The following is a 25,741-nucleotide window of genomic DNA, read 5'->3' on the forward strand; positions in this document are numbered from 1 at the left end:
CAAGCGGACTGAGAAACAAACGAATGAACGAATAATTACGTCCTCTTGTGGAGTACTACGAATGTACAGCCCTTTGTCAATCCACTTCTGGATGCGGGCCCTCCCACGCTGCAGTTTGTGGAGGTTATTCGATGCAATATTTTTCCCCCTGTGTCCCATTTTCCTTGGAAATCTTTCATGCGTTCTAGAAAGATGGAGTTGAATTTTTCACAATTACCCCAAGAGGAGCTTGCAGCCGTGCCGGTTTGCAGGTCGTTAACGATCGTTCCGTCCCTCCTGGTCGGGGCGGCAGTTCGCTCCTTGCACATTTATCCCGTTCAGTTACGCGCACCGTCCACGGACGGCGGTTCAATTTCGAAAATCCTGGTTATTCCGTTTGCGTGCACGTCACCGACCAAATCCCCAATCTCCCTCCGGGTGGGACACCCTCGTCGGAGCGGTACGGCCGTCAGCGGGCACACGGGGTAACGGCGGGAACCCGACGTTGCCGCGAGAAGCGAGCGAGCGAGCGAGGGCCGGGCGAGCTCACCCAGCACGTAGGTGTGCGCCCTGCACAGCTCCGCCTGCGAGGCGAGCGCCGTCTCGGCCACCGCTCGCTCCTGCAGCTCCTCGAGGCGCTCCAGCTCCTCGCGGAACTCCCGCCGCGTCAGGGCGGCCTCCTGCTCCGCCGCCTCCAGCTGCGACGCGTCAGCACGCGCGCACACACGATTACACGCACGCACCATTACGCACACACGATTACACGAACTCACAATTATACAAAGATCCCCCGTATAGCCTTAACAGACTGTAGGGGCAAGTGCTGTTAGCGAGCACCTATGAAGGCCGGCACGGCACACGTGGGGGTGGGTGGCCAGCACCACGCCCGACCGCCTTTGTCTCCCCAGTGGTGATGTTTTTATCCACCGCATCAGGTACTCATTTGAGGTTGAGTCGACCTAGGGGAGGCCCAGGACCGGTTCAGATAATCGTCACTGGTGTTGGCCGTGAGCGGGATTCGAAGCCGGGTCACCAGGTTCATAGCGCAGCGCGCTCCCCACAACCATTATACACACGCACCAGTACACACACGATTACACACATGCACCAGTACACGCACACACGATTACACACACGCACGATTACGCACACGCACCACCATCACACACACGCACGATTACACACACGCACCAGTACACGCACACGATTACACGCACGCACGATTGCACACACGCATTATACACACGCACACACGCACGATTGCACACACGCACGCACCAGTACACTATTGCTGGTCAGCGTGGAACGAGCACCTCGAATGAGCACGGTTGGCTATGTGTGGTGTGAAAAAAGTTCAACATGCACACACACACACGGAAGAATATTTCCGCTCACGTCACGGCACGCGGTATTCAGCGCCCGACCAATGAGACGCCGCGTCTCATAGGCGCACCTTGGCTAAACGGTTGTCGTAAATAGCCGAGTTAAAATATAAATGAGAAACCGTGGGCACTAATGCAGCGTTCCCATGCCAACACACAACCCTCGGGGACATGGCACCGCCCTTTAATTACCCCGATTGAAGTGGGATTTTATTCGGTCAAGCGATTTTTGCCTTCTGGGCGACAAACAGATGACTTCACCAGCCACAGCGGGCCCCGAAAACATCTCGCTTGCACGAGGGTGGCGGCGCCACGCGTTGCATCGCAACTCACAGTCCACGGATTCGTCGTGAACCTCGCCGATTCCGCGCACAACTCGTTCAACCGAAAACGACTCTGTGCTGTGCCGTGGCGATTATTTTCACTTTTTGTCTCCTCCCCAAACGCTATTCGAGTTGCATCTTCCGGCATCGCTTCACGAGACAAGCCGTCCGTTCGGAGCTCAGGCGGAGTGCCGGCAATCGAGAGAACGGTCCCCCCCCCCCACGCAGACGGAGGAGAAGCGCGAACGCTCATTAACCGCCTTGATATGTCCTTGTTTTACTCTCAGGGTGAATCGGTTGCACCGTTACTATCCTTGTCACCCGCCCCCTGGCCCCTTTCTTAAATACCTAAACCTCACCCCGCCGCGGTGCCCCGGCTTGTGAGGGGCAGCAGGCCCCCCCCCCCCCACTCTTCCCACCCCCTCATCTCTCTTTTAACCGGGTTAACTCGCGCCATCGGGTCGAACGCGCGACACAACGCGCTTGAAACGCGCCCGCGCATTCCCTCGGTTAAGAAGAAAAAAGATCACAGAACCACTTCTGAGGTGACCTCAAGCGATTGTTTTTGGATGTACACCACGAGAGGGCGCTGATCCTGATGTAGAGGAATACCAACGCGGTAGGTTGGTGGGGGTTTTTTAATTCTTTGAATAAGGCTTAATCCAAATGATTTGACGCAACAAATTCAACGCAATGGCTTTTTGCGCAATCGCTGGTGACCGGGCTGAGACCAGTCGACTCGCTATGCACGAGAATCCAGTCCAATCGCACACGGCTGAAACGTCGCCACGTCATGGAAGAGGGGGGGAGCTATATGCAAATGACTGGATCTTTTGCCCGATTATGTTTGGCATACTTCCAAACGAAACGTCGGCTCTAATTGCCACGTTTGGCTGTGAGGATTGCCTTTCTTCAATTTACCCACAGAGTTGAAATAGTAAGTCGGCAGGTTAAATCACAAGTACCGGCAGAAAATCTCATTTATTTGGCTGTGTCAGTTGTCGGAGGGTCCATGACACACATCTGGTCAGATTATGTTTGTGGCCTAACCCAAACATCAATTAGAGCTGAGAAAAACCGAGACTTTGAATGTCCACGGATAACCGACAGGTTTCCCAGGATAACCCTAATGGACACCCAACGGCACCCAGTGTCGGATTATTCTAGTAGCAAAAGTAGCTACACATGTAGTAGCTACATGTGTAGTAGCTACATGTGTAGTAGCTACATGTGTAGTAGCTACATGTGTAGTAGCTACATGTGTAGTAGCTACATGTGTAGTAGCTACACATGTAGTAGCTACGTGTAGTAGCTACGGGCCCTGCACTTTCTAGGGCCCCGCGCTAAATGCTTTCAAGCTATCAATTCCGGTCCAGTGATTCTGCACTAGCTCTATTACTATAGTACTATACTGCCTTCAACTCTTATGAATAGACTGGGTGTTTAAGGTTTGCAATTTGTCATTACCTGGCTGTATAGCAAATGAAAAAATGCAATTACTTTACTATGCAAGTTAAAAATGTCTATGTTTTAATATTTACGTTTTTTTTTATTTAGGGGCCCCTTTATAACATATGCTACATGCCCCGCACTAGCTTAAGCCGGCACTGATGGCACCGTCCGTGGCCATGCTCCTTGGCTACAGAGCTCCCCCCCCCCCTGCCCCCCCCCGCCCCCGAGGCACCTGCAAGCGGAGGTGCCGCTCTGTGCGCTGCGATCCTTGCAGCAGCTTGTGCAGCCGCTCCCGTTCGCCCCGCAGCTGCCGCAGATCGTCCTGCAGCGCCGCGTTCTCGGCCTTGAGTGCGTGGGGGGCCTTGCCCCCCCCCGTGGGGTCCGGGTCCCTGGGCCTCCCCATACCCTGGGCATGGCGAGACGCGCGAGCGCATGGCACACGCAAGCATGCTCGCATAAGCACGGACACACCCACGGCAAACGGTAATACTAATGATAGATTACAGCACTCTTTCAATCCACTGATAGATACCAAAACTAAACTATTTTTTATTTGATCAGTTAAGGCCCAACGAAGTGGCTTATCATGTGGAAATTCATGGCAGTTAAATACTCAAATCGCACGTTGATTCTGACTGTGGACGGAAAAACCGGAGGCCCTGCAGAAAAATTCCACGCAACCACGGGGAGAACATGTAAACTCCAAATATACAGGTGTCAGGGTTGGGATTGAACCTACAACCTCCTGTATACCAGGCAAGGTAGTTAATAGTAATAGGTTTTTACCCTTTTAGCTGGCACAAAAACATGATCCCTTGTATAAAGGTGTCAGTTTTTGTGCCAGCTAAAAGGGTAAAAACCTATTACTATATCTTGTTACTGGCAAAGGAGGTCTCATAATGTAAAGGCTTACCCCGAGCTCTCAATACTCTGATAGTGCGCTGTTTTTGAGTTGTACGCCTTATGGCGTCATCTGGTCCAACACCAGTGGAGACTAGGCTCTAAGAAAAGCTGTCTCGTGTGTGGACCAATCAAATTCAAGGACAGTGCCAATATCATTATCAGAGTTGTTTCTTTTTGTTTGTTTGTATTTTGACTGCTTGTGATGTGGTTATTGCAAACATGATCCCTTGTATAAAGGTGTCAGTTTTTGTGCCAGCTAAAAGGGTAAAAACCTATTACTATATCTTGTTACTGGCAAAGGAGGTCTCATAATGTAAAGGTAGTTAATATTTTAGCACATATAAAGGCCTCCCCACGCCCTGTCAGTCATGGGGTTGTTTGACCATACATCACCACGCTGGTCAGTGTGGATTGGTAACCGCCCCAGATGTCGCTCGCCACCCCAGATGTTGCTCGCCACCATAGCCGAGAATCAAACTCCGGCTTCATAACTCAGTGTGCTAACCACTGTGCCCATCACTCCACCCATGCGCTTTCAATGAGCACCTATGAAGGCTGGTACGGTGCATGAAGGAGGGTGGCATAGGCAGCATTTGAGGCCGAGTCGACCTAGGGGAGGCCCAGGACCGGTTCAGATAATCGTAACCAGTGTTGGCCGTGAGCGGAAATCAAACGCTACACCACCACTCCCCACATGCACACACAGATACACGCACACACGCATGCGCACATGCTCGTACGGACACGCGCACACACACGGATGGACACACACACATACGCAGGCATGTGTGTACACGCAAGCACGTACATAGGTCACGCGAGGACGCGCTTCTCACCACAGCTGCCGCAGCCGCCAATGAATGACGCGATATTAAAAATCATTTTTTCATTACCCGTAAAATCCCTGGCTACTTTCGAGTCTCGTACATAAACGCATTAATTAAGAAAAAAAATTGGGACATTTTCTGCAGGGAGGCAGGTCAACGCTGTGCTGGGACCGCGCATAAAGCAGACGCACGGCGGAACGCGTTCACTCGCTCATTAGTTTGCTCGCTCGCTTGTTCACTCGCTCTTTCGCTCATTCACTCGCTGCCACGGCGACATCCACCGCAGGGTTCCCACCTCTACAGGGAATGAGTTCCAAGCACCGTAACGCAGCTCACAACACTTCTCTTTCTGCTTCCTTCCTTGCGCTGCTCCCCCCATCGTCATCTCTTTGCTTCAATTCAAGAAGCGTGTTCACTCTTCCCTATTACACCAACGATTGTGCGCTCAGAAACTGCTTTGGGAGGTGTTGCCTCGATGAAAAAATGTGAACAGGAGGGGCAATCGCCAGTGCGTGAACCGGGAAGGGGCCTCTACGCAGATGAAATGATTTCCCAGAATAAGGCCGAGAACGCGGCGCTGCAGGAGGATCTGCGGCAGCTGTGCGCGTCGAACGGGAGCGGCTGCACGGAGCGCGGCGCAGAAAGAGGCACCTCCGCTTGCGGGTGCCCGCAGCGGTGGCGGTGGCGGGGGTAGGAGGGGACGGCTCTGTAGCCGAGGGGCACGGCCACTGAGGGTGCCGTGGGTTATCCTGGAAAATCATTTTAGTCCTTTGTCGCCACTTAAGAGCGAGCAAGCACCTTCATGAGTGACATCATCTTCCCGTTGCTGAGTAGCGGCGGCGGGCTCCTGGGCTGCCCTGCCGAGCCAGTCTCCTTGCCCTGTCCCTGTTGCTGTGCTGCCCTGACGCCGGGTTGCTCCAGCTCCTCCAGCCTCTCGAGCCTCCGCTTGAGGTCGTCCTCCAGCTGAGCGACCCGCGACTTGAGCCGCAAGTTCTCCTGTGCGCGCGCGGCAGTGAAACACGAGAGCGACGGCCACTTTAAAAACCAACACAGAAACAAGCGGCGGCGGCGGCCGCCGAACGTTGGGGTCAGGGGTCACAGCACCGAACTGCCACCGCTGAGATTAAGGGTTTGAATCTGGCCAAATACCAACGGTTGAACCGGGTTGTCGAGTCTTGCCTCAGTCGCCAATAAAATCCAAATTGGGTTTATTTCTTCACTTAAGCTGGCTAAATTCCAACTGTGCGAATTCAAGCAATCATGTTTGATTGACATGCCACAATAACTGTTCACCGCGGGGCCTTATTGTGGATAGAGAGGTACTAGTTGATCGACTTCGGGAACAGTTCCATGGCAACATTTGCCACGGAGTTTATGTGCGCCCCCCGCACCCCCACTTAGTAGCTGCTAGATACTCGACACGACTGCTGCTCTAGCTATCCACACGCCCATACAGAAAGGGCCACCCACCTCCTTGCAGGCCTGTGCTCACTGGCCTGTGTGTGTCTGTGTGTGCGTGAATGTGGTTTTGTCAGCACAGCGAGCGAACAGAGCGGAACGATTTTATACTAAATAAGTCTGGGTACTGCAAAGGTGCTATGTTTCGCAGACGGGTGCAATCTGATGGTACAGGGCATTGTTGCAAAGCGGTTTATCCAATTAATTATTTCGGTAATTTTCTTGCAATTTTCAGGGTTGGGATCGAACCAAATTCGGGCCGCGACGCCGGCGGCACGTGGCATACTCTCTTTCAAATGACGCCAGGGGACCTTTAACGTCCACCATGAAGCAGACGGCGCATATTTTTCACGCTTCGTATGCCCGCAGCATTAACCAGGGCGGCCGCTGGGCTCGAACTGTGAACACCTGCAATAGCAGCAACAAGCGGTGGACGCACAACGCCGCGGTGGCGGCGGCAGCAGCGGCAGTAGAGACCGCCCGTGCCAGGCTCCCCCAAGCGGGCATCGAAGGCGTTTGGGGGCGGAGCCCACGGAATTAAAAACCTCGTCCGTCCGCCAAGCGAGGCGGCTCCACTCGGCATCCCCTCCAGAGTGTCACGGCGATATCGGCACGAGCAGCACACGGCTTAATCCCACACGCCAGCTCCGCCACCAGCCCCTGATCAAAGCTGACGCGCTGCAAGGATAATTACTCAAAGCCGCCTCTCTCTCTCTCTGAGCTGTGACACGAATACGTCTGGTGGCTTTTGATTATTGCCACGTTCTAACGTTTGTCGGTTCTCTTAACGTCAAATTATTTGTGAAATACAAAGGATATCACCGCCGGCTTAGCGCTGAAGCTTCCGAGAAACTGCCGGTCAATTGACTGAACCCTGTGACCGTTGGATGCGACAGAACATATGGAAGTCAAACTATGAATGTTTAGGGAATACATTTTAAAAATGTACAAGGGACTGTGTCTCAAAATTAAAATAGGCGAAATATTAGTCCTTCACCCTATCGGCCTTAACCGACAGCTTATAGCAGCATTTGTATCAGCAGGCAAACTCCATATGGAGCCAGTTCAGTGGAAACTATCCTTTGGGAAACCCTCAACTACCCTTAACCCATCACCACCGACTTATGACCATCAACCCCACACCACCATCCCATCGGCCTCGTGGCTCAGTGGTAGAGTGAGTGGCTCGCAATCAGAAGAGTTAAAATCCTAGTTGGGGTTTGACTCAGCCCATCATCTCTTCGGCGTCAACAAAATAAATACCGCCTTGGGGGGAAGTCAAAAACTTTTCCTGAAGACTCTCCGCCACCAGAAGAATGTGGAATTTCCACCACTACCTGCGCAGGGCTGTAAACAGGATTTAAGCACTGCCTCAATGCTCAATTCAGCAAAATCTCGCTTTGACCATGCAATCGCCAACGTCCCACCGCCACCGCCTCATCGCCCCATCGCCAACGTCCCATCGTCAACGTCCCATCAGCACCGTGCGGTCACCACCGTCCCATCACCAGCACTCACAAGGTGCAGGCCCTGGTGAGCCGTCTCGGGGAGCGCCGTCGTGGGCGACGGAGGCTCGCGTGCCGCCAGCCTCCTGCGCAGGCGCTCGTTGTCGACACGCAGCACCTCGATCTGCTTCTCCGAGTCCGTGGAGACCTGGGGGCGCACGGCGAGAGAACTTGTGAGCACACTCTGGTTTACGCCACGAGATATCCGCCGGGGGATGCTCGAAATTTCCGGCGGTGCGCAATGGCAGTCGGGTCGTGGCTCTGTGACCGCGCAGGTCCACACGGCCGTGACACGCGGCTCCCTCCGCAGCGCGTTCGCTCGGCGTCGCGTGCCCGCCGACGTTGCGCCCGGCGCGCCGGAAGCTTTTTCCGTTCTTCCTTCAGCTCCCGAAGCAGCGCCCGGGCACGTGGAGCAATACGTCAGAAATCACGGCGGGACAATCCAAAACCACACCGGGGGAGGTCGTGAAGCGGCGGGAGCGGACGTGAGCACCCGGCGCCAAAGCGGAAGAACCGCGGCACTTGGGCAATCGCTCGCGCAGAATTTGTCCTGAAAAAAAAAACTCTGCCACCCCCCCCCCCACCCACCCTCCACTTCGGAAGCGCTAAATATTAATAAACAAAACGTCAAAGCGGGACGCTCCGCCGGGGTCGACTCGCTAATCGTTTAATGCGCGCGCGACCTTGGCGACGCGCAATGATTAATGGCGCTCGCGGACACGGGCGGCTTGCGGTGGCTTGCCCGCCGCCCCCCCCCCCCCCCCCCGCCAGCTCACGAGGGGCCCCCGTCTTCGTTTGGCCGCGGGCGACGAGGCACGGGCAAGCGCGATCGATGGGCGCCGGCATCTCCCGCTCGCATCACCGGCCACCGCGGCGGGCGCGAGTGCCGAGCGGCAGACACGACCGCTTGCCCACGGGCCAGGACGGAGCGATCGAATCCTCAGCAGGCTGCGGCTCCCGGTGTCCGGCGCGGAGGAGCTCTCAGCCTAGCAAGAGGCTACCGCTCAAGCCTCCACCGAATCGGCGCCCAGCCGACGCGAAGCCCCGACACGTCGTCCTCCACGACGTTATCACACCGCGCGACGCGTCTGTCATTTTTGCCGATGACTTGAGGAGCATAAATTTGCGCAAGGACGAGCGATATACACCGAAAATGTGCACGCACGCAACAACAACGACAACGACGTGAAATACCTTACCAAAAAGGGGTTTTATAGGAGGCGGTAAGTGGACCTGGAAAGCTGGCAAGAACATTTTAACCAAGTGATTTCTCGATTGTGGATGGCTGCTAGAAGCAGAAGGCTGAATTACGATCATGTTCACAAATCGTTGTAGTACTACTACTTCGACTATAAACGAAGTGTTTATTATGTTTCATATCCCATTAAAGTGACGAACGAAGCGCAGCATGGAGTGAACCCGTGTACTGTAGACGGTTGCTTTGCTGTGCACCAGTGATGGTAAGACGATGACACAGGTGCCACAATCATCACCAAAATAACAATGAATCAAATCACTTGGACGACGAAGTCCTCTGCGTCCCTTGCGAATCAACTCTGGAAAAGAATCGCGACCCCATATCGTAATCATAACGAGTTAATCGACAAACACCGGCGAGACAGAGGGGCTCAGCACGAGCGCCGCCGGGGATCACATCTCCAGATATTACGCGAGGTGGGAGAAAGAGCCGAGGGAGAAACGCATTTGCCTTGAGCAAAGCATCACTCGGCTCTGTACACTCGGCGGTGAATATTTATTGGGATGGGGGGGCGCTGTGACCCGTGACCCCCCCCCCGTGCCCTCCAATCTGGGCCCCACCCCTCCCCCTCGTAGCACTGCCCAGTGACGGGGCTTACACCTTGTTACGCGCTGGCACGGCCGTGCAGTGGAGTACAACTTCACCGTGTGACTAAGTTAGTGTGGATTTAAAGCAGACCCCATGAATGCTTGCTTTATAACCACTGGTGGTGATGGCGGCGGTGGTGACGACGATGGTGGTAGTGGTGCTGGTATTCATAGCAAAGGTTTTTGGCTTAGATCGCGTAAACGTAAATGTGTCGACACATTTATTTTCATGCCACTTCACCCAAAAACTTTTATTATGAACAATATTGGCCGTGAAAGCCGACGTGGTGAAGTGGTGACAGTAGCGGTAGTGGCGGTGGCGGTCGGGGCGGCGACAATGATGGTGGTGACAATGGTGGCGATGGTGATGCTAGCGGCAGTGGTGACGGTGGTGATAGTGATGGTGACGGCGGTGGTGGTGGTGGTGGTGGTGGCGGTGGTGGTGGTGGTGGCGGTGGCAGCTCCAAACTAACACGAAACGCGGCGGTAACCGAGACCCCTCCACTTACGATGGGCACCAGCACGGACGGCATCTCTCCACTCTCCCGCACGTCCTCCTCCACCACCGGGGCCTGCGCCACAGAGGCTGAGCCACGACCCATAGATACTGAGTCACGACCCGTCAGAGGCTGAGTCACGACACGTCAGAGGCTGAGTCACGACCCATAGAGACTGAACCACGACCCGTCAGAGACTGAGTCACGACCCATAGAGACTGAGTCACGACATGTCAGAGACTGAGTCACGACCCACAGAGACTGAGTCACCACCCATAGAGACTGAGTCACCACCCATAGAGACTGAGTCACGACCCATAGAGACTGAGTCACGACCCGTCAGAGACTGAACCACGACCCGTCAGAGATTAATCCATGACCCACTAGAGGTTGATCCACGACACATCAGATATTGAACCGCAATCCATTAGAAATTGAGCCGCAACCCATAGAGATTGAACCACGACCCGTCAGCCCAGCGATGGGGACTCACTCACACACACAAAGCGTGACCCATGTTTTGAAATGCAAACAACGAGAACAGGTAGAGGTGCAGCCCCCCTACAACTGCTTTCTCACACCACTGCCGGTGGAAGGGCATTCGGGCTGCACGTGGACAGAAGCGCGGTCCCGGAGAGGGATGGGGGCAGAGTGAAGAAGATTGCCCCACCGATTCAACTGCGGGAGAGTCGGGCGATGGAACATTCCTAGTCTCGTGTGCGTTCACCATTATGCCTAGGCAGCAGCCCGCAGGCCACTGACTGAAGTATCATTCATAAAAAAACACACACTTTTTTAATCTGTGATTTTCTTCAAATTCTTTCACACGGTCTTCATAAAGTCACGAGTTACTCCGATGATTATTTTTTTTATTCACACAAATTCAAAACAATCAGGGCCTTGTTCGAGGCGGCCCTGACTGCAATGCGTTCACGATGGTGATTAACTGCAATTCCTCAGGGCTCAAGAGGCCAAACCGCAGAAATGAGGACTCTGGTTAGAAATAAATGAGCCTAAATGAGCTGTACACACAGAACAAAAAACAAACTCCACACATTCGTCAACAACATTGTGGACTTCAAAATCTAAGTTTTGGGGGCAATGGACATTCTTCTTAGCACGTAAAGGGCCATTTGCCCAAAACGTCACCAATTTTTTTTTCTTTTTAAGGCCACAGTGTTATTGTAGAATGTATTGAGGTGTTTTTTATATATATTTGTGCTTGTGCACCACCAGTAAGGCAGCAGCAACAGCAGCACCACCAAATAGTTTGTCTACGCAGACGATGCTGACGCTAACGGCAAATGAAATGACAGCGTCAAGCGGGGGGATGACCAACCAGTGCCTCGAGTGCACAGTCACTTCTGCATGGCCGTTCTAAACCTCCGCTGCTTTGCCTCCTTCACGCAGGACCGAGGGCTTAGCCTCTCACCGAATATTTTCCAGGTCGCCGGTCAACCGGCTACCTGGGACGTGACTCGTAACCACAGCAATAGTGACAGGAGGCAATACTGGACGTGGTGTGCCGAGCGGCGAGACATATTTTTACCTGGTCGCCAGCCCCAGAGGGACCCGGCTGAAACTAAGCCCAGCGCAGCAGCAATTGTCAAAGTAAATAAATAACTAACATGCTGCCACACGGCGCCCAGGTTGTGGGGCCCGAAGTTACGCGTCAGCAGCCACCGCGACAGTTTCACGAGGACCTGCGCTCACAATTCAAATTGTAACTGGAATTCCTGCCGCGCGAACGAACGCGAGTGCACATTTACGACAACGAGAAAACACAGACGCACGGTGGAACTAAAAACACACCGCTCCTGTTGAGTTTGTGCACAAAGAGAGAACACAAGCCCTGGGTTGTACACCGTGCCCTTCAAATCGTGGCGGCAATGTCACCTGGGCTTAATTTCAGCCGGATCTGCCCAGATGTGATGTTCCACACCCGGGACGTCACATCGAGAATAATACCTCTCTCTGTGGCTGTGGTTGCCTGTCGTGTGCATACTCCAATCTACTGGCAGCCTAGAAAATATGCAATGAGATATGAAGCCCGCAGTATAACACGATTGTCCATGAGAGCATGCTGGTGGCAGTGGTGGTACCCCATGGCTGTAAGTGGACGTGTGTATGCAGTATTCACGAGTGATACGTTCCAGAGATACAAGCAAAAAATAAAAGCAAATTTCGCTGATAATGACGTTGGCCTACGAACACCTATCCTTTAAAATGAATTATTTTAAATGAATCTCATCACTTTATCTCATCACTTTCTTTCTCTTGCGGCGCAGCTAGCAAGTCCGTGAATAACGAGGCAATCCCGCACTCGGCACGCTAGTACGCTAACCTGCGTTCTTGGGCCTGGCGCTCTCCGATAGTGCTGCTCCTGCCAGCCCTCCGTGTGGCCACCCGCAGCCGCCCGCTCTTGCCTGACCCTCCAGGCATCCGCCAACGTCGGGGCCGCAATCCCCGCGGCGTCTCCGCGGGCGCAGCCGTCCGCGTAGTCGAGGCCGCCCACGACGCTAGCCCGCCTCCTCCCCCCGTGGCCGTCGCAGGGGCCGCGGGCGTCCATGGAGTCCGAGAGGCGCTCGTTCAGAGGCTCCCGCAGCTTGACCGTGTCCGCGGCCGAGCACTGCCCGCCGGCGCCGCATGCCTCCGCCGCGGGCCGGCCGGCGTGGCGGAGAAGCGTTCCGCCGCCTCCGTTCTCGGCCGCGCCGTCCGGGGATCCCGCGAGAGCCTCGTGCAGCGGCCGCGAGGGCGTGGGCCACGCGAGCCCCCGAAACGACGGCTCTGCGTGGAAACAGGCACGCGGGCAACGGTTACGGCGGCGGGCGCGGGGAGACTGAGCGCGACGAGGAGGAGGGCTGTCCAACTCGCTCCGGGGTCGGCGCGCCGCTCTCAGCGCGACCGCACGCGACGACCTCTTTTCACAAAGTGGGGCAAATTTCCCACACTGCGCCCATAATGGGTGCTACACGCCGCTGGCTGCTGCTGCCAGTGCCGCCGTTGGTACCAGCGCAGACCCGCAGCCAGAATTGGGCCACCGTGTCCCGACGATCAATTTGCAAAGCGGGCGCTTCAGATACGCCCGCAACAAGTTTCACATCTAAGTTTGTCGACCGAGTATTTTGTTGTCGTCCTCGTCGTGCGATTACCCACCAACCCCCCCCCCCCCCCCCCCCCGAGGCAGGAGTGCTCCCAAGCACCGCGGAAGAACAGCAGCAACAGCGCGTAATCCCTCACCCGCAGCAGCCTCTCGAACGCGGGCGGCACGACAGGTTTCCTTCAACCCCGGACTTTGTCGCCACACGCCGGCTCGCAATCGTGCATCACCGTCTGGGATTGTCTCTCGCTCGCAGCCGCCAGCGGGCGCGGCGGAGCGACCGAGCTTCCTCTCCCAGAGCCCAGGTTACAACATCTGCGTCGCAGCGTCTGGGAGCGGAGATCCGCGGGCACACCCTGGAGCCGTGACTCATTGCGCAAGAACTTCCCCCCCCCACCACCACCTCTCATTAAAAAAACACGCACACACACACAAACACACGCGCACACACACACACGCACGCGCACACGCCGTGTACCTCTCTGTGTATCTCACGAGCAAAGCCACCCCTGAGATGCGCTCGCGAGTGAGCCAGCCCTTTGCGAGGCCCCCCCCCCCAGCTCGCGAGGAAATGGACTGAGGAATGTTCCATATATGGAGAGGGAGTTGACTACGGCACAGAAGCCACGCCGCAACGATGGCCCCTTCTCTCCTCCCGCCAGACGCTTTCCGGCACCCCCTGGTTTCGACGTCCACCCGACGTTCGCAGTTTCCTCGCCCAACGTCTCCAGCAGGAGTGTGAACCGCGTGCGCGCGCGAGAAAAGAGTTCACGGCGAGCCAATTTGCGCGGTAATTGGCGCGCTAATTGACGCGCTTTTCCGACGAACCACAAAGTGGATTTTAAAACGCAATGAGGGGGAGAGAGTTCGTGAACCGTTCGAAAGCACGCAATTTCGGAGCGTTCAGCTCTCCACTCAAGTGACTCACTCGGGGATTCCACTGAACATCGATCGTCGCCCCCTGCTGGCGGAACAACGCCCCCCGGGTCGCTCCTGCAAGTGAGACTCCTATGCCCGTCCGTCGAGTCCTCACCCCGGTGAAACCCAATAAACAAACTTGAACTTGGACTCCAACCCTCCCGCCCGGTCACGGCTCGGCTGTCCCACTGGGCAAAAGACGTCAACGCGATCGGACAAGGGGTGGGTGGGGGGGGGAGGAAGTGCCGGATCCCGGATTCTGCGCTCAAACGCCCAACGTGCAGCTGCAGCCCGAGCGAGGGACGGGGTAAGCAGCCGAGCTCACGCACAGGGAAATCGCTGAGCGCTGTCGGAAGTTTAAATGTGGCGACGCTCACCTCGCACAAAGGGCGGGGGGGGGGGGTTTGGGAAGTGGGGGCGGGGCAGGGCGGGGGGAGTGGTGGGGGGCTTCTGGCAGACAATGGAAGAGGCAAAGTGGGTTGTGAGTATCGGCAGTGAGCCGGAGAAGGAACCAGGAGCAGAGCTCCACGCCGTGTCTCCAACGTGAAAAATAACACGAATAAATGTGTCCATCGGCCAACTGCCACCCAGAGCAATATTATCCAGCAGACTTTGTGTGGACTGTGGTGGGTTTTTTTTGGGGGGGGGGTCTTTCTGGGTCTCGTCGGCAGTCAGGCTTGTTGAACGAATGCTGTTGCTGGGTTAACTGGGGTTGTTGGTAAGAGCATTCTGTCTAAGCTATAGGTTCCTGGCGGCACCAAAGAGGTGACCTCTGGATTGCAAGTCCAGTGTGCTAACCATTATGCAAAGGCACGCTTCCCTTCTGTGTCTGTCCATAAGTGCCGGAGGTGTTGCCGTGTGATATTTGCAAGGGTCCTGCTTTTCACCCTTTTATAAATGATCTGCGCCAGGTCTTCCTTGTTTAGATCAGCGAGAGAGCTAAAACCAGACACCGCTGCGTCATAATGAGTGGGCACACGCGTGTAATCACTGCAATAACCGCATCATGCGCTCATCGCAGACTGAAGTGACAAACACCCACACCCGGACGAAATAGCCCGCAGTGCAGCCACCCCCAGCGACAAATGTTGATTGCATTCTGTTTTGCAGACAACCGGCACTTTCGCCGTCCCCACGACAAACCCACCATCAACATCACCCGACTCACCAGAAGTAGCCATCGGCCACGATCTTTCTGAGCAGCTGCCCACAACAAACCCAACAGCCTTCATCCTCGCTCGTCAGTGTGTGTTGTTTTACGCAAGGCTGCGTGGTCAGCTGTTCCTCGGTTGAATAAGGATGTTTTATCGCGTCGTTTTTATGGACCTTCGCTCCATAAAGGAAGATAACAGGGCCTCACTCTTGCCTCTTCTGTTAGTGCCAGCTGAGCTTGCATCATGCGGGGACGACCGTGGAGGAGTGGACTGAATCTATCTGTGCAGAACTTTGAGTATGCTTGGCGACTTTCCTCCTGGCACGTCAGTTTCATCCCACGCGACAATCACTTTGAAAATTGGATTGGCCAAACGTCGCAATACAGGACCCTCCCGTAAGGGAGTCGTGAGACTCGCTGAAGCGTTTCTGGATAAATAAAGGACAGTACGTATTTATCAAGTAACCCATGACCAAATCACCAAGAATGCGACAGTCACCATGTCCTGGGCGGCCACCATCCATCACAGGTGGTACAGGCCACGGGGCTACATTTCGCGCAGCACAGGGAAGTGCAGCAAAATCCAAAGTGATTAAATGCTGTGCTCCCAACACCTGCGATCCTCGCCCTCACCAACTCATGGACAACTTTCGTCAAAATAGCTCCCGCATGCCATGGGGGGGGGGGGGGGGGGGTGGTGCTCATCCAGCAGCGGATTGATACAAAATCTGCACACCGTGCTACGACAACAGCCACCTGAGCTTCACTCCCAGCCGCGGCTACAATCAGTGATGGGTGACATTTGAACTGTCCCACCCCCCCCCCCCACACCTTTAGTAACCAACCCGCACCGACCAGCACGGAGAAGTGCGATCGACGAGCCCGCAGGGCGACCCGCACGGCCGCGGCGGGTCGCTCGCCCAACACCGGTGGGTCGACCCAGGGGCGGGCGGCAGGCCGCGCGAGGTTTCGCAACGCGGGCCACTGTTACCGGTCAGGAATGCCGCCAGGAATCCGAGCCGCAAGGCCGGACGCGGTATCTGATGCGGGAGGGCGGCCGGGCGGGTGGGCGAATCTCAGGCAGCAAAACATGACTGTCCCCATCAGACTCCACGGTGGGTAGCGTGACCTCCAACTCTTGGCTCCGCGGGTCTCACTAATTATGTGCCATGAATATAGGCCACTGCGCGCAAGGTTGCCGATTACATTTTATTTTTTTAAAAGGCCACGGCGTTGTTATTGATGAACGCCTTGCATTTAGTGTCCTCAAACGACTGCCAAAACAGGTTTAGCTGCTGCACGACGCTCGAGCCAGCAATAGCCACACACCTGCTCACGTCACGTCAAAAGTGGCAAGGAGACACACTTTCGCCAAGGTGCATTTGAGCGCGCTAATTGTATTATTTATTGCATAAAGCATTCACGACTAAGATGCCTTTCTACATCCACGGGTGGATACAATAACATCGATGATGACACCAGTGGTTAATTTAAAGTGCTTTGTGTCAATCGGCGAATTAAAGGCCTCTCCCCATGCCGTGTCGGTCATGAGGGTTATTGGACCATGCTCGACCGCGTTGGTCAATGTGGATTGGTGAAGTTGTGGAGGGGAGAAGCCCAGGATCGATTCAGATACAGGTATGCAGAAAAATACATATTTTACTTGCCACTCGTGCCGCCAGATTCATGGCGCTCTGCGCGAGCCAGCACCACTTCTCTTCCCCCTCTTGTAAATCTGCTCATTTACCTAAGCGTGGCATTTACGGTGCGTGTGGAAGACAAATAACCACTCCTGGGGTAGTGGTGGGGGAGGGTGGGAGGGGGGCAGAGATGTGGTGAGCTCGACAAGGCTGTTGTCACTCCGCATAAGCAAGGACAGAGGGTCAAGGCGCAGCCCTGCAGTTTCCTGCTCACGCCACTGCTGGCGGAAGGGCCTCCACTTGGGGCAGGTTTACAGAGGCCCTCTCGCCCCTCTGGCTAGGCACATTGTAAGACGTGGAAGTATCCACATTTTACCCGACCCCACACGACCTACCCATCGACCAACTGTGGTGGAACGATTTTAACTTCTGGGTAGATGGAGGCGATGGGGGCGGGAAGCAACCTTGCCCCGAGTGTTTCAACAGCCGAAACCGGGACATCGATTCGAATCGGCAACCTCCGAATTGCACGTCCTGTGCACCATTACCCCACGGCGGCTCCCCCTCTACGCGAGGTGAAATATCTTGAAAAGCCACCCCAGAGGGGGGGCACATATTCCACACACGTCTCTGGCGCGACCCCCATCTCTGGCCGCCGCAGATTACCCGGGAAATCTCTACATCGGCGGAGAAACAAAACTAAAAATAAAGAGACGCGAGGGGATTAGCGGGATTATTGGCCTTTCAAATGCTAATGCGTGGGTGCTTGGCCCTGGGCAATACCCAGCACTGACCGCTGTGTTGCAGAGGCACGGAGGCCCGCGGGCACACTGCATTTCACATCTCACGGTGGAGATGCCATTAAGATGGCAGTGACAGGCAGCAGCGGCAATTAAAGTTGTACAGCTGGGTCATGCTAAGAAATGGAATTAGAATAACGTGACTAATGTTACGCTTGTTCACACAACAAAGCCCAAATGAGTCTCAGGACTCATCGTCTACGAGTAGTTTGCAGGTATTTTTTTCAGCATTGGGGATGTTTTAGCCAATACCAGTTACGGTACATTGTTCGGGATTCTTCATAGCTATGGGGGGAAACTGGAGAATCCCAAAGATAATCGTGCCAAACAGGAGGAGAACATACAAACTCCAAACACTCACTCACACACACAGTCTGCGGAACAGGTCCGAGGGCATACAAACTCCACAACAGATCGGTTCCCGAGTCGGGAATCGAACCCAGGTTCGTCTTGCTGTGAGGCACGAGTGTCTCCATTGCGCCACCCTGCCGCCAGAATCGACACGGTGTTCGTGACGAGGCGCTTGGAACGAGGGACGGCAGAGAGAGCTTCCCCCCGCGTGGCCACTCCGATGGCAGCCCCGGTCAGCGGGAGTGTTAATGTTGTTCAAAATCACGCGCCAGTTGACATGTTCAAAGTACCAGTGTCATCACGCAGTGTGTCATCACACAGCGTATCGTCATCATCAAAACCGCACTCATCTCCATTCATCAAAAACACTACGAAAAATGTGTTATTGTCATCATCATGCACTCTATTATCAGAAATCGTTCACACTGCGTATAATCATCACAAAGGCTGTACTCATGAACATCACAAATGACAATTATCAACACACAGTATGTAATCAGTCATAAGCATCACCATACACCATCGCTTCAAGTCATCACCACCGCAGTCAATTATCACCACACTCTCATAATCATGAACCCACGCTCATCACCACATATCACTTTCATCGTCACGCAAGATACTGTCATCATTCCCACACATCAATGTCACCACACTTATCACCATCATATAATTGACATCATGTAACCCCACACAATGACAATGTTCATCATCACATAACACTCATCACCATCATTTAATCAGCAGTATCACACCACTCAATGATCACTGCACTCAACATCACAATAGTCATCAGCATCATATCACGATCATCATCAATCACATACTCATCACCACCATATCACAATCAACACCACACTCACCATCATCACCACACCAAGTCATCACCTACAGTATATTCATCATTATAATAATATCATCCTCATAACACTTATCACCAGGGGCGGAGCCAGGGGGGTGATAGGGTAGACAATTGTCACCCCCGAAAAAAAATAAAAAATCGAAAATCTGAAACATTCTGCACATAAGTGTACGTCACTTGGTCTGGCGGACTCCCTGCAACTGCATTGTCAGAGTGTGTCACCAACTGATGGCGTTGGGGTATAGCCGATTTCTCATTCAATCATTCTTGAAATTAAAATTTGTTGAATGTCACCCCGGGCTGAAATTCCTGGCTCCGCCCCTGCTTATCACCATCATATAATTGACATCATGTAACCCCACACAATCACAACGCTCATCGTCACATAACACTCATCACCATCATATAATCATCATCATCATCACAGCACTCATAATTATCACTGCACTCATCATCACAATAGTCATCAGCATCATATCACCATCATTATCAATCACGTAGTCATCACCACCATACCATTATCAACACCAACCACACCAAATCATCACCAACAATATATCCATCACACAGAAGGCCGCGGAGAGACACACAGAAGGCCGCGGAGAGACACACAGAAGGCCGCGGAGAGACACACACACCCCGCCGATATACCTCCCATGCCGTGGTGAGGCTGCCCGCCACGAGCAGACGGCACGGGGGCAGCAGTGCCTGCCGCCGCTCGCTGCCCATGTCTCAGCCGCGTGTGTCGACTGCCGTCCTCGCTGGGGTCCGTGGGGGGGTAGGGGTGTCTGGGTAGGGGGGAAGGGGTGTCTGGGTAGGGGGGTAGGGGTGGGTGGGTAGGTGGGGGGGTAGGGGTGGGTGGGTAGGTAGGGGGGGTAGGGGTGGGTGGGTGGGTAGGTGGGGGGGTAGGGGTGGGTGGGTAGGTGGGGGGTAGGGGTGGGTGGGTAGGGGAGTAGGGGCTGCTGGGGAATGTAGGTCAGCGTCTATGGGGGGGGAGCAGGAGGAGGAGGAGGAGCCGCCTTGCGCCCCCAATTCACGCTCATCGCCCACGCCGCCACGGTGCGTCCAGCCGCTTGTGTGGAATTAATATCGTCTTGGATTGATTTCATGTTGAGCTATTAATTACAATGCTCATACTGCTACCAAAAATAATCCATGCCCCGAGTTTCCTGGCTGGGCTCCTGTCTACCCCAACGGTAACTCTGTTGTTAGTGGCTGCTGCGGGCCGTTGCAACCGAAACTAGGTAACTGGCTACACGGGATTTTCCCTATAACAAAGAAACGTTGCATTGAATTGGCGGAAGACGTTCGGAAGACATTTGCGTAACAGATAGCGACAGCGAGGAGATGGAAGTGCCGAATACTGAAGACCGACCCCACGGTTCATTTAAAATCGCTCTAACTTTTCAATTTGTGCTCCTATTAAATTAAACAATTTCGCCGGAAAATCATGAATAATAAACTAAACCGTACAGTACAGTTTATTGCCTTCAAAAGCAGATCACGTTTAGTGCTCGGGGTATCGTGAGAGGAGTATCATAGCAATGACAGCCGTCTCTTATTTACCCGTTGCATGGCAAGGAGGTTTTCTCTACTGGCTCCAATAATAACAATAATATACGCCCCCTTTTGTCAAGAGAGCAACGCCACAACATTTTACAATCGACGATGTGTGTTGACGTATCCATCGGCTAATTCGGTGACTTGTGATTCTTAGCAATCGTTTTGGGAGTTTGCAATGCGGCGGGCTGTGTTAAAAGCACTCCCATGCACGAGGCAAAAAACACAACGGTCAAGGGAGCGCATTTTTCACCCGTAGCGGTACTGAGAAATGTCGCACAGCACCGGCGGTAATCGTATGCAAATTGGCCACTCGTTTTCGCTCCGTCTCAAAATCCAAAGCCGCGCCTTGGCTGACGCGCAGAATGTTTAAGCCTCGCCGTCGCAGGGAGCGGGGGCGTTCGAGGGTCGTGCGGAATAATAATAATAATAACGACGTACAGCCCTTTGTCAGCCGCTGCTGGGCGAAGAAGGCTTTCTCCACGTCGTGTCGGTCATGGTTCGGAACATTTAAACAAAGCCCCGGACAACAAGCGGCGCAATTCGGGGTGGCACGTGGCGCACCGAAGACAAGTGTCTTAATGTGCGCGGCGACAATGAGTGGCTTTTTGTGGAATACCGAAACCGAGCCAAAGCGAGTGGGCCGATGGTGGGCCGTGTGCGTTCGTGCGTGCGTTGTGTGCGTGCGCGTGTTGTGTGCGTGTGCGCGTGTTCGTTCGGCGCTGACATTTGGAGAGCGCCTCCCCAGGTTCCTCTATCGGATTTCCTCCGGATTACGACGCCGCTGTAACGGCGGGGGCCGTGCGCCGTACGCTGCGCCGCCGCTTGGCAGTGGGATGATGGATACAGCAGAGATGGCGACGGGCCGCGCATTTACCGGCGTTGGATTTTTTTCTGCATCGTCAGCACTTTTTCCAATTACGCGGCATATGGTGCTTTAAATTAATCCAATACTATACTCCTAACGATGATGAAGTGCGCACTCGGACACTGTCGCTTGACCGCGACGCAAACTAAATTAAAATAACACTCTTACATTTTATGGCATTTTTGCTTTCGGGTAAATCCGACGGAGCATTCACGAGACACGCGCCGCAGCCCGGCATGTCCCTCGTTGCTAAACCAACGCAGCGTCCGGCACGCACAGTGGTGGTGGTCGTGCTGGGGGTGCGAGCCCATTGGGGCGCCCCCACGCAGAAATCATCTTTGGAGGCCCCATCCTAACCCCACCCACCAACCCTTTCAATGCATTAAAAATCCTCGTCGAGAAAATAGGGAGATGAGAGAAGAGAATGCTCCAGATGAGACAGAGATGTAGTCAGGTGAGAGCAATGAGGCAGCGACAGGAGAGGGATGGGAGGAGGCAGTCATTTGCTTTGCGAATGGCCATCGGATTTGTTCTGTGTATCAGCATTCGAATTTGAGATGCTATTTGGTTCACCCCTATTAGTCCATGAGCCAGAGAGAGAGGGTGGTCAGTACCCCCCTGGGGGGACGAATGCCCATTATTATTTTTGACAAAGTCTGGTGGATCCCTAGAGAAGGAATATCATCGGCGATAGCGTTGCAGGAATATAATCCGTGATAGCGGTGCAGGACTCGCTGTCCTCTCTGTGGTTTCACTCCATGGTCAACCTTCGATTTTGCCAGTAGCTACTCGATCTATTCAATTGTGCAGCGGGTCTCTATACCAATCTCCTGCAGCATCTTTATTGGTGAAGTCGGGTTATTATAATTGAGAGCTGAGCTGGTCAAGCATCTGTAGTTGCCAGTGTAACAAACGGCATTCAGCTATCTCCACTGCGTTGCCATGGGCAGGTTCCCTATTTTACTTTATCTTCAATTAAAATTCCGAGCATTCGTTTTTTACACGACAAATACCAAAGCTGAAAGTGAATCTACATATCTCGGCGCACGTTATAAGAAGTTATTGGTGCACGTGTCTATCGATTGATGCATTGGGGTCTTCTAAAGACCCTTTGTCATTTTCTGGTGGTAGTATTCATCAATTTGTGATGGGGAAAGGTGACCTCTGCTCCCATTTTCTTTGCAGTGAAAATGCGAATCAGAATCACCATCTTACTAATACCGTAAAACCTTCTCCCATTGCAGCAAATAATTATTGAATGAGAAAAGTATTTTTTTTCATCTTATGCAAATATCTCTTACGCGCCATCTGCTTCTTTAAAAATAGTTAATATTGCTGTTTTTTCAATACGCATAGGCTCTTTCAGTTGACAATTTGCATCAACGCTACGTATATATTTAGTAACCGCATATTTTATTTGCATTCAGGTAGCCTGGTGGAGGCGGCGTAGGTCTCGAAGTAGTTTAGCAGGTAGCTTCCAGTTTCGTTTTGGAATAGCCAAACCATATCAAGTCCCACAGTCCTCGCACACACATTGTTTGCACACCAGGGCAACCGTAGACCCCCAGCCCCGGATAAACACGTCAACGGCACGGGAAATGCTGACGCAAGCGGATTCATCCGACTGCGGAATAAGCCTCGGAATCCCGGCAGTGCGTTGCGCTGCACTGACCAAAGGAGCATGGCCCCCAGCAGCAGCAGCAGTAGTAAATTAATGACGATGCCATTCATCATTTACCCAGGCACAACTAATGGAGTCTCAAGCGCAGTTTTCAGGAGAGTCCTGGCGAGAGTATGTTTGGTCTATTCTTATTTAATGCCCTTAACCCTGAACGGACTGAATAGGTCTCAAGAATATCTCCCAGAGGGTCCTGCATTGGGCCGTTTGGTATATTTTCCACACCAAATCATTTGCCGTTATGCTACCGATTTTTAACCCCCCCGACATCGTGGACTGATTTTCCAAGCAAACACTGAGATAGCAAAAACCCGATGTGAGTTGAGATTTGCTAAATTGTTACGCGGTAAAAGGAGGGGAAATAATCGGCAGATAACCCCTTCAATTGGTAGGATTTGGCCAATCCCATAACAATGAGTGTGTTAAAGGAAACTGGAGTGCCAAAAAAAGCCCAATGGGCATACGAGAGGACAATGCTGAAAGGTCCAGGCACAGATGGGTTCATGAACACATTTGCCCACAGCAACCGTGATGGTAACATCGTACTGAACGTCAAGAAAACGAAGTGGGCTTGCGAGAGGACTCGCCGATAGACAGGGCCGACGTCCGAGGCTTACGTCGGAGGGGCCGCCACGGGGGAGTGAACGCGTCCGAGAGAGCGTCCAACGTGCGGACAGAGCGGCGATGTCGGTTCTCGAGTGGAGGATGACTATATGGATGGTCGCATGACGTGACCGTGAGGGGGAGGCCTTCATCCAGCAGTGGATTGAGCACGGATGATGATGAACAAAAACGTAATAATAACAATAACGCCATGGAAAAGTGTAACTCTCACTCGCTCTGCTCGTCACATTATGTACTTGTTTTCTACAACAACAACAACGGAGATCTACAGCACAGATCAACGCTCCGTGCTCGGTACATTCACGAGCGTTCATAAATTTCACTCCAAATTGTTTTTATCGACAATAGTGCCCCCCACCGCCGCCCCCCCTCTCAGAGTGATTCCCCACTGCCCAACGGGGCATGAGCATCCCTTGCACCACACCACGCCAACCCCCTGCCCCCCCATCGCCTCTCCTGCAATCCGGGCCGTTCAAATGATGTCCATAAAACAGTGCTGCTGTCAGCAAAACGAACCCATTGTCAGCCTGCGTCTGTAAATAATACCGTAATGCCGGCAACGCTGACCCGCGGTCAGGATGGCTTCTGATAATCGGAGGCGGTGCAGCGTCCCATGGCGGTTTTTATGCGAGGGGTCAAATTTCAGATTTTGTCAGGCAATGGGATACTGGCGACGGCTCTTGGCATACTGCAACGATATACAATACGCCGTCAAAGTAATTTCCGGCTCAAATCAGCATTGAAGCGGTGCCCATCAGCCGGGCTCGGGACCTCGGGTTTTCCGTTTACTCACTTTGATTCCGTGACGCCGTCCGGCGAAGCCATTCCACAATCCGATCATTCCTTACGCGAAAAAATGAGGCCCTCCAAGTCGCAGGGCACGGCCAATCAACGTCAGCGTTTCCAGTTTCAAATCACGAAGGGCCTGCAGCGCGCAAGACGAGTCCTCCACAAAAGCTGACATGAAACATTTACGATGAACGAAATTAAATATGAATGACGGTACGGCGGTGGTGGGGAGGGGGGGGGGAGAGACGGCTGCGGGCGACAGCCAGGAATGCCAGCGCTGTGCCAGCGTAACTTTAGATTTCGCTTCGACCCTCTGCGTCCTTTGTGAAGCCGCTCAGCGGCTACAGTCCACCACAAAACCACGCGCAGCCCCACCTCATTTTCCACGTCCGCTTACTCAACAGACGTACTCAATGGTGCTCTGTGCAATCACCCACCCCATGGAGGGTGGTACGTTGCTTCAAATTTGAAATACACGTAGCAACATTTTTTTTAAAATAATAATAATAATAAACGTCATCTTGGGGGTGATTTGACCTAATCCAACCCTGCATGAAAAGTAATTTGAAAATGTTGTCAATTTTCTCCCCAGCCACGAAGCGTACAGGAGAAGGGGGGTGGGAGAATGGATCTGACCCCCATGGGGTGCCTCGAGGTACATGCAGCATGGCCACACGCAACTCGGCAACCTGATCAACTCATCCCGAGCTGATCGCGGTGCCGCCAAGCCACATTTACAATGGTCGCGGGAAAGCAGCGCGAGGCGCTTGAACCTACTGCCTCGGTTTCTGTGCGTTCACGTTGTGTCCGCACATTGACGGCACGTTTAAGATGCCGCCCCACACGTGCATCGAAACGTCAGACGTCGTGCTGAGTGACAGGCAGTGACAACCTGAACTCACAGCAGAGTGCTTGCACCCAAAAAAGACAAAGATCTCCTTACAGCCAAAATAGACTATTGGGAGCAAGTGCTGCGAGCGAGCACCTACTAAGGCCGGCACGGAGCACGAGGGGATGGGTGGCCAACACCATGCCCGGCCACCTTTGTCTCAACAGTGCCGATATTTACACACACCGCGTCCTTGTTTAAGGCTGAATAAACCTCAGGAAGGCGCAGGACCAGCTCAAATATTTGTCACGGATGTTGGCCATGAGCGAAACTCGAACTCAGGTCACCGGCTTCATAGCGCAGTCCTCTAACCACGACAGTAGGAAGCCACTGGAGCT

General features: G+C 53.6%; 1 protein-coding gene across 3 annotated transcripts in view; it reads right to left on the minus strand.

Annotated features, from left to right (window-relative positions):
• LOC116952185 (kinesin-like protein KIFC3) overlaps positions 1 to 25,741 on the minus strand; it is a 49,384-nt gene that overhangs the window by 15,254 nt on the left and 8,389 nt on the right. For all 3 annotated transcript variants that reach the window (XM_032971311.2, XM_032971310.2, XM_032971309.2), the window contains exons 4-8: positions 12,516 to 12,958; positions 7,843 to 7,977; positions 5,665 to 5,862; positions 3,369 to 3,542; positions 530 to 677 (exon numbers count right to left, since the gene is read on the minus strand). In XM_032971311.2, the coding sequence (XP_032827202.2) occupies positions 530 to 677; positions 3,369 to 3,542; positions 5,665 to 5,862; positions 7,843 to 7,977; positions 12,516 to 12,958 (1,098 nt within the window). The remainder of the gene's footprint in view (positions 1 to 529; positions 678 to 3,368; positions 3,543 to 5,664; positions 5,863 to 7,842; positions 7,978 to 12,515; positions 12,959 to 25,741) is intronic.

This window comes from Petromyzon marinus, chromosome 45 (genome assembly GCF_048934315.1).
Source record: "Petromyzon marinus isolate PM22_M1 ecotype Great Lakes invasive population chromosome 45, UKy_Petmar_22M1.pri1.0, whole genome shotgun sequence".
NCBI lineage: Eukaryota > Metazoa > Chordata > Hyperoartia > Petromyzontiformes > Petromyzontidae > Petromyzon > Petromyzon marinus.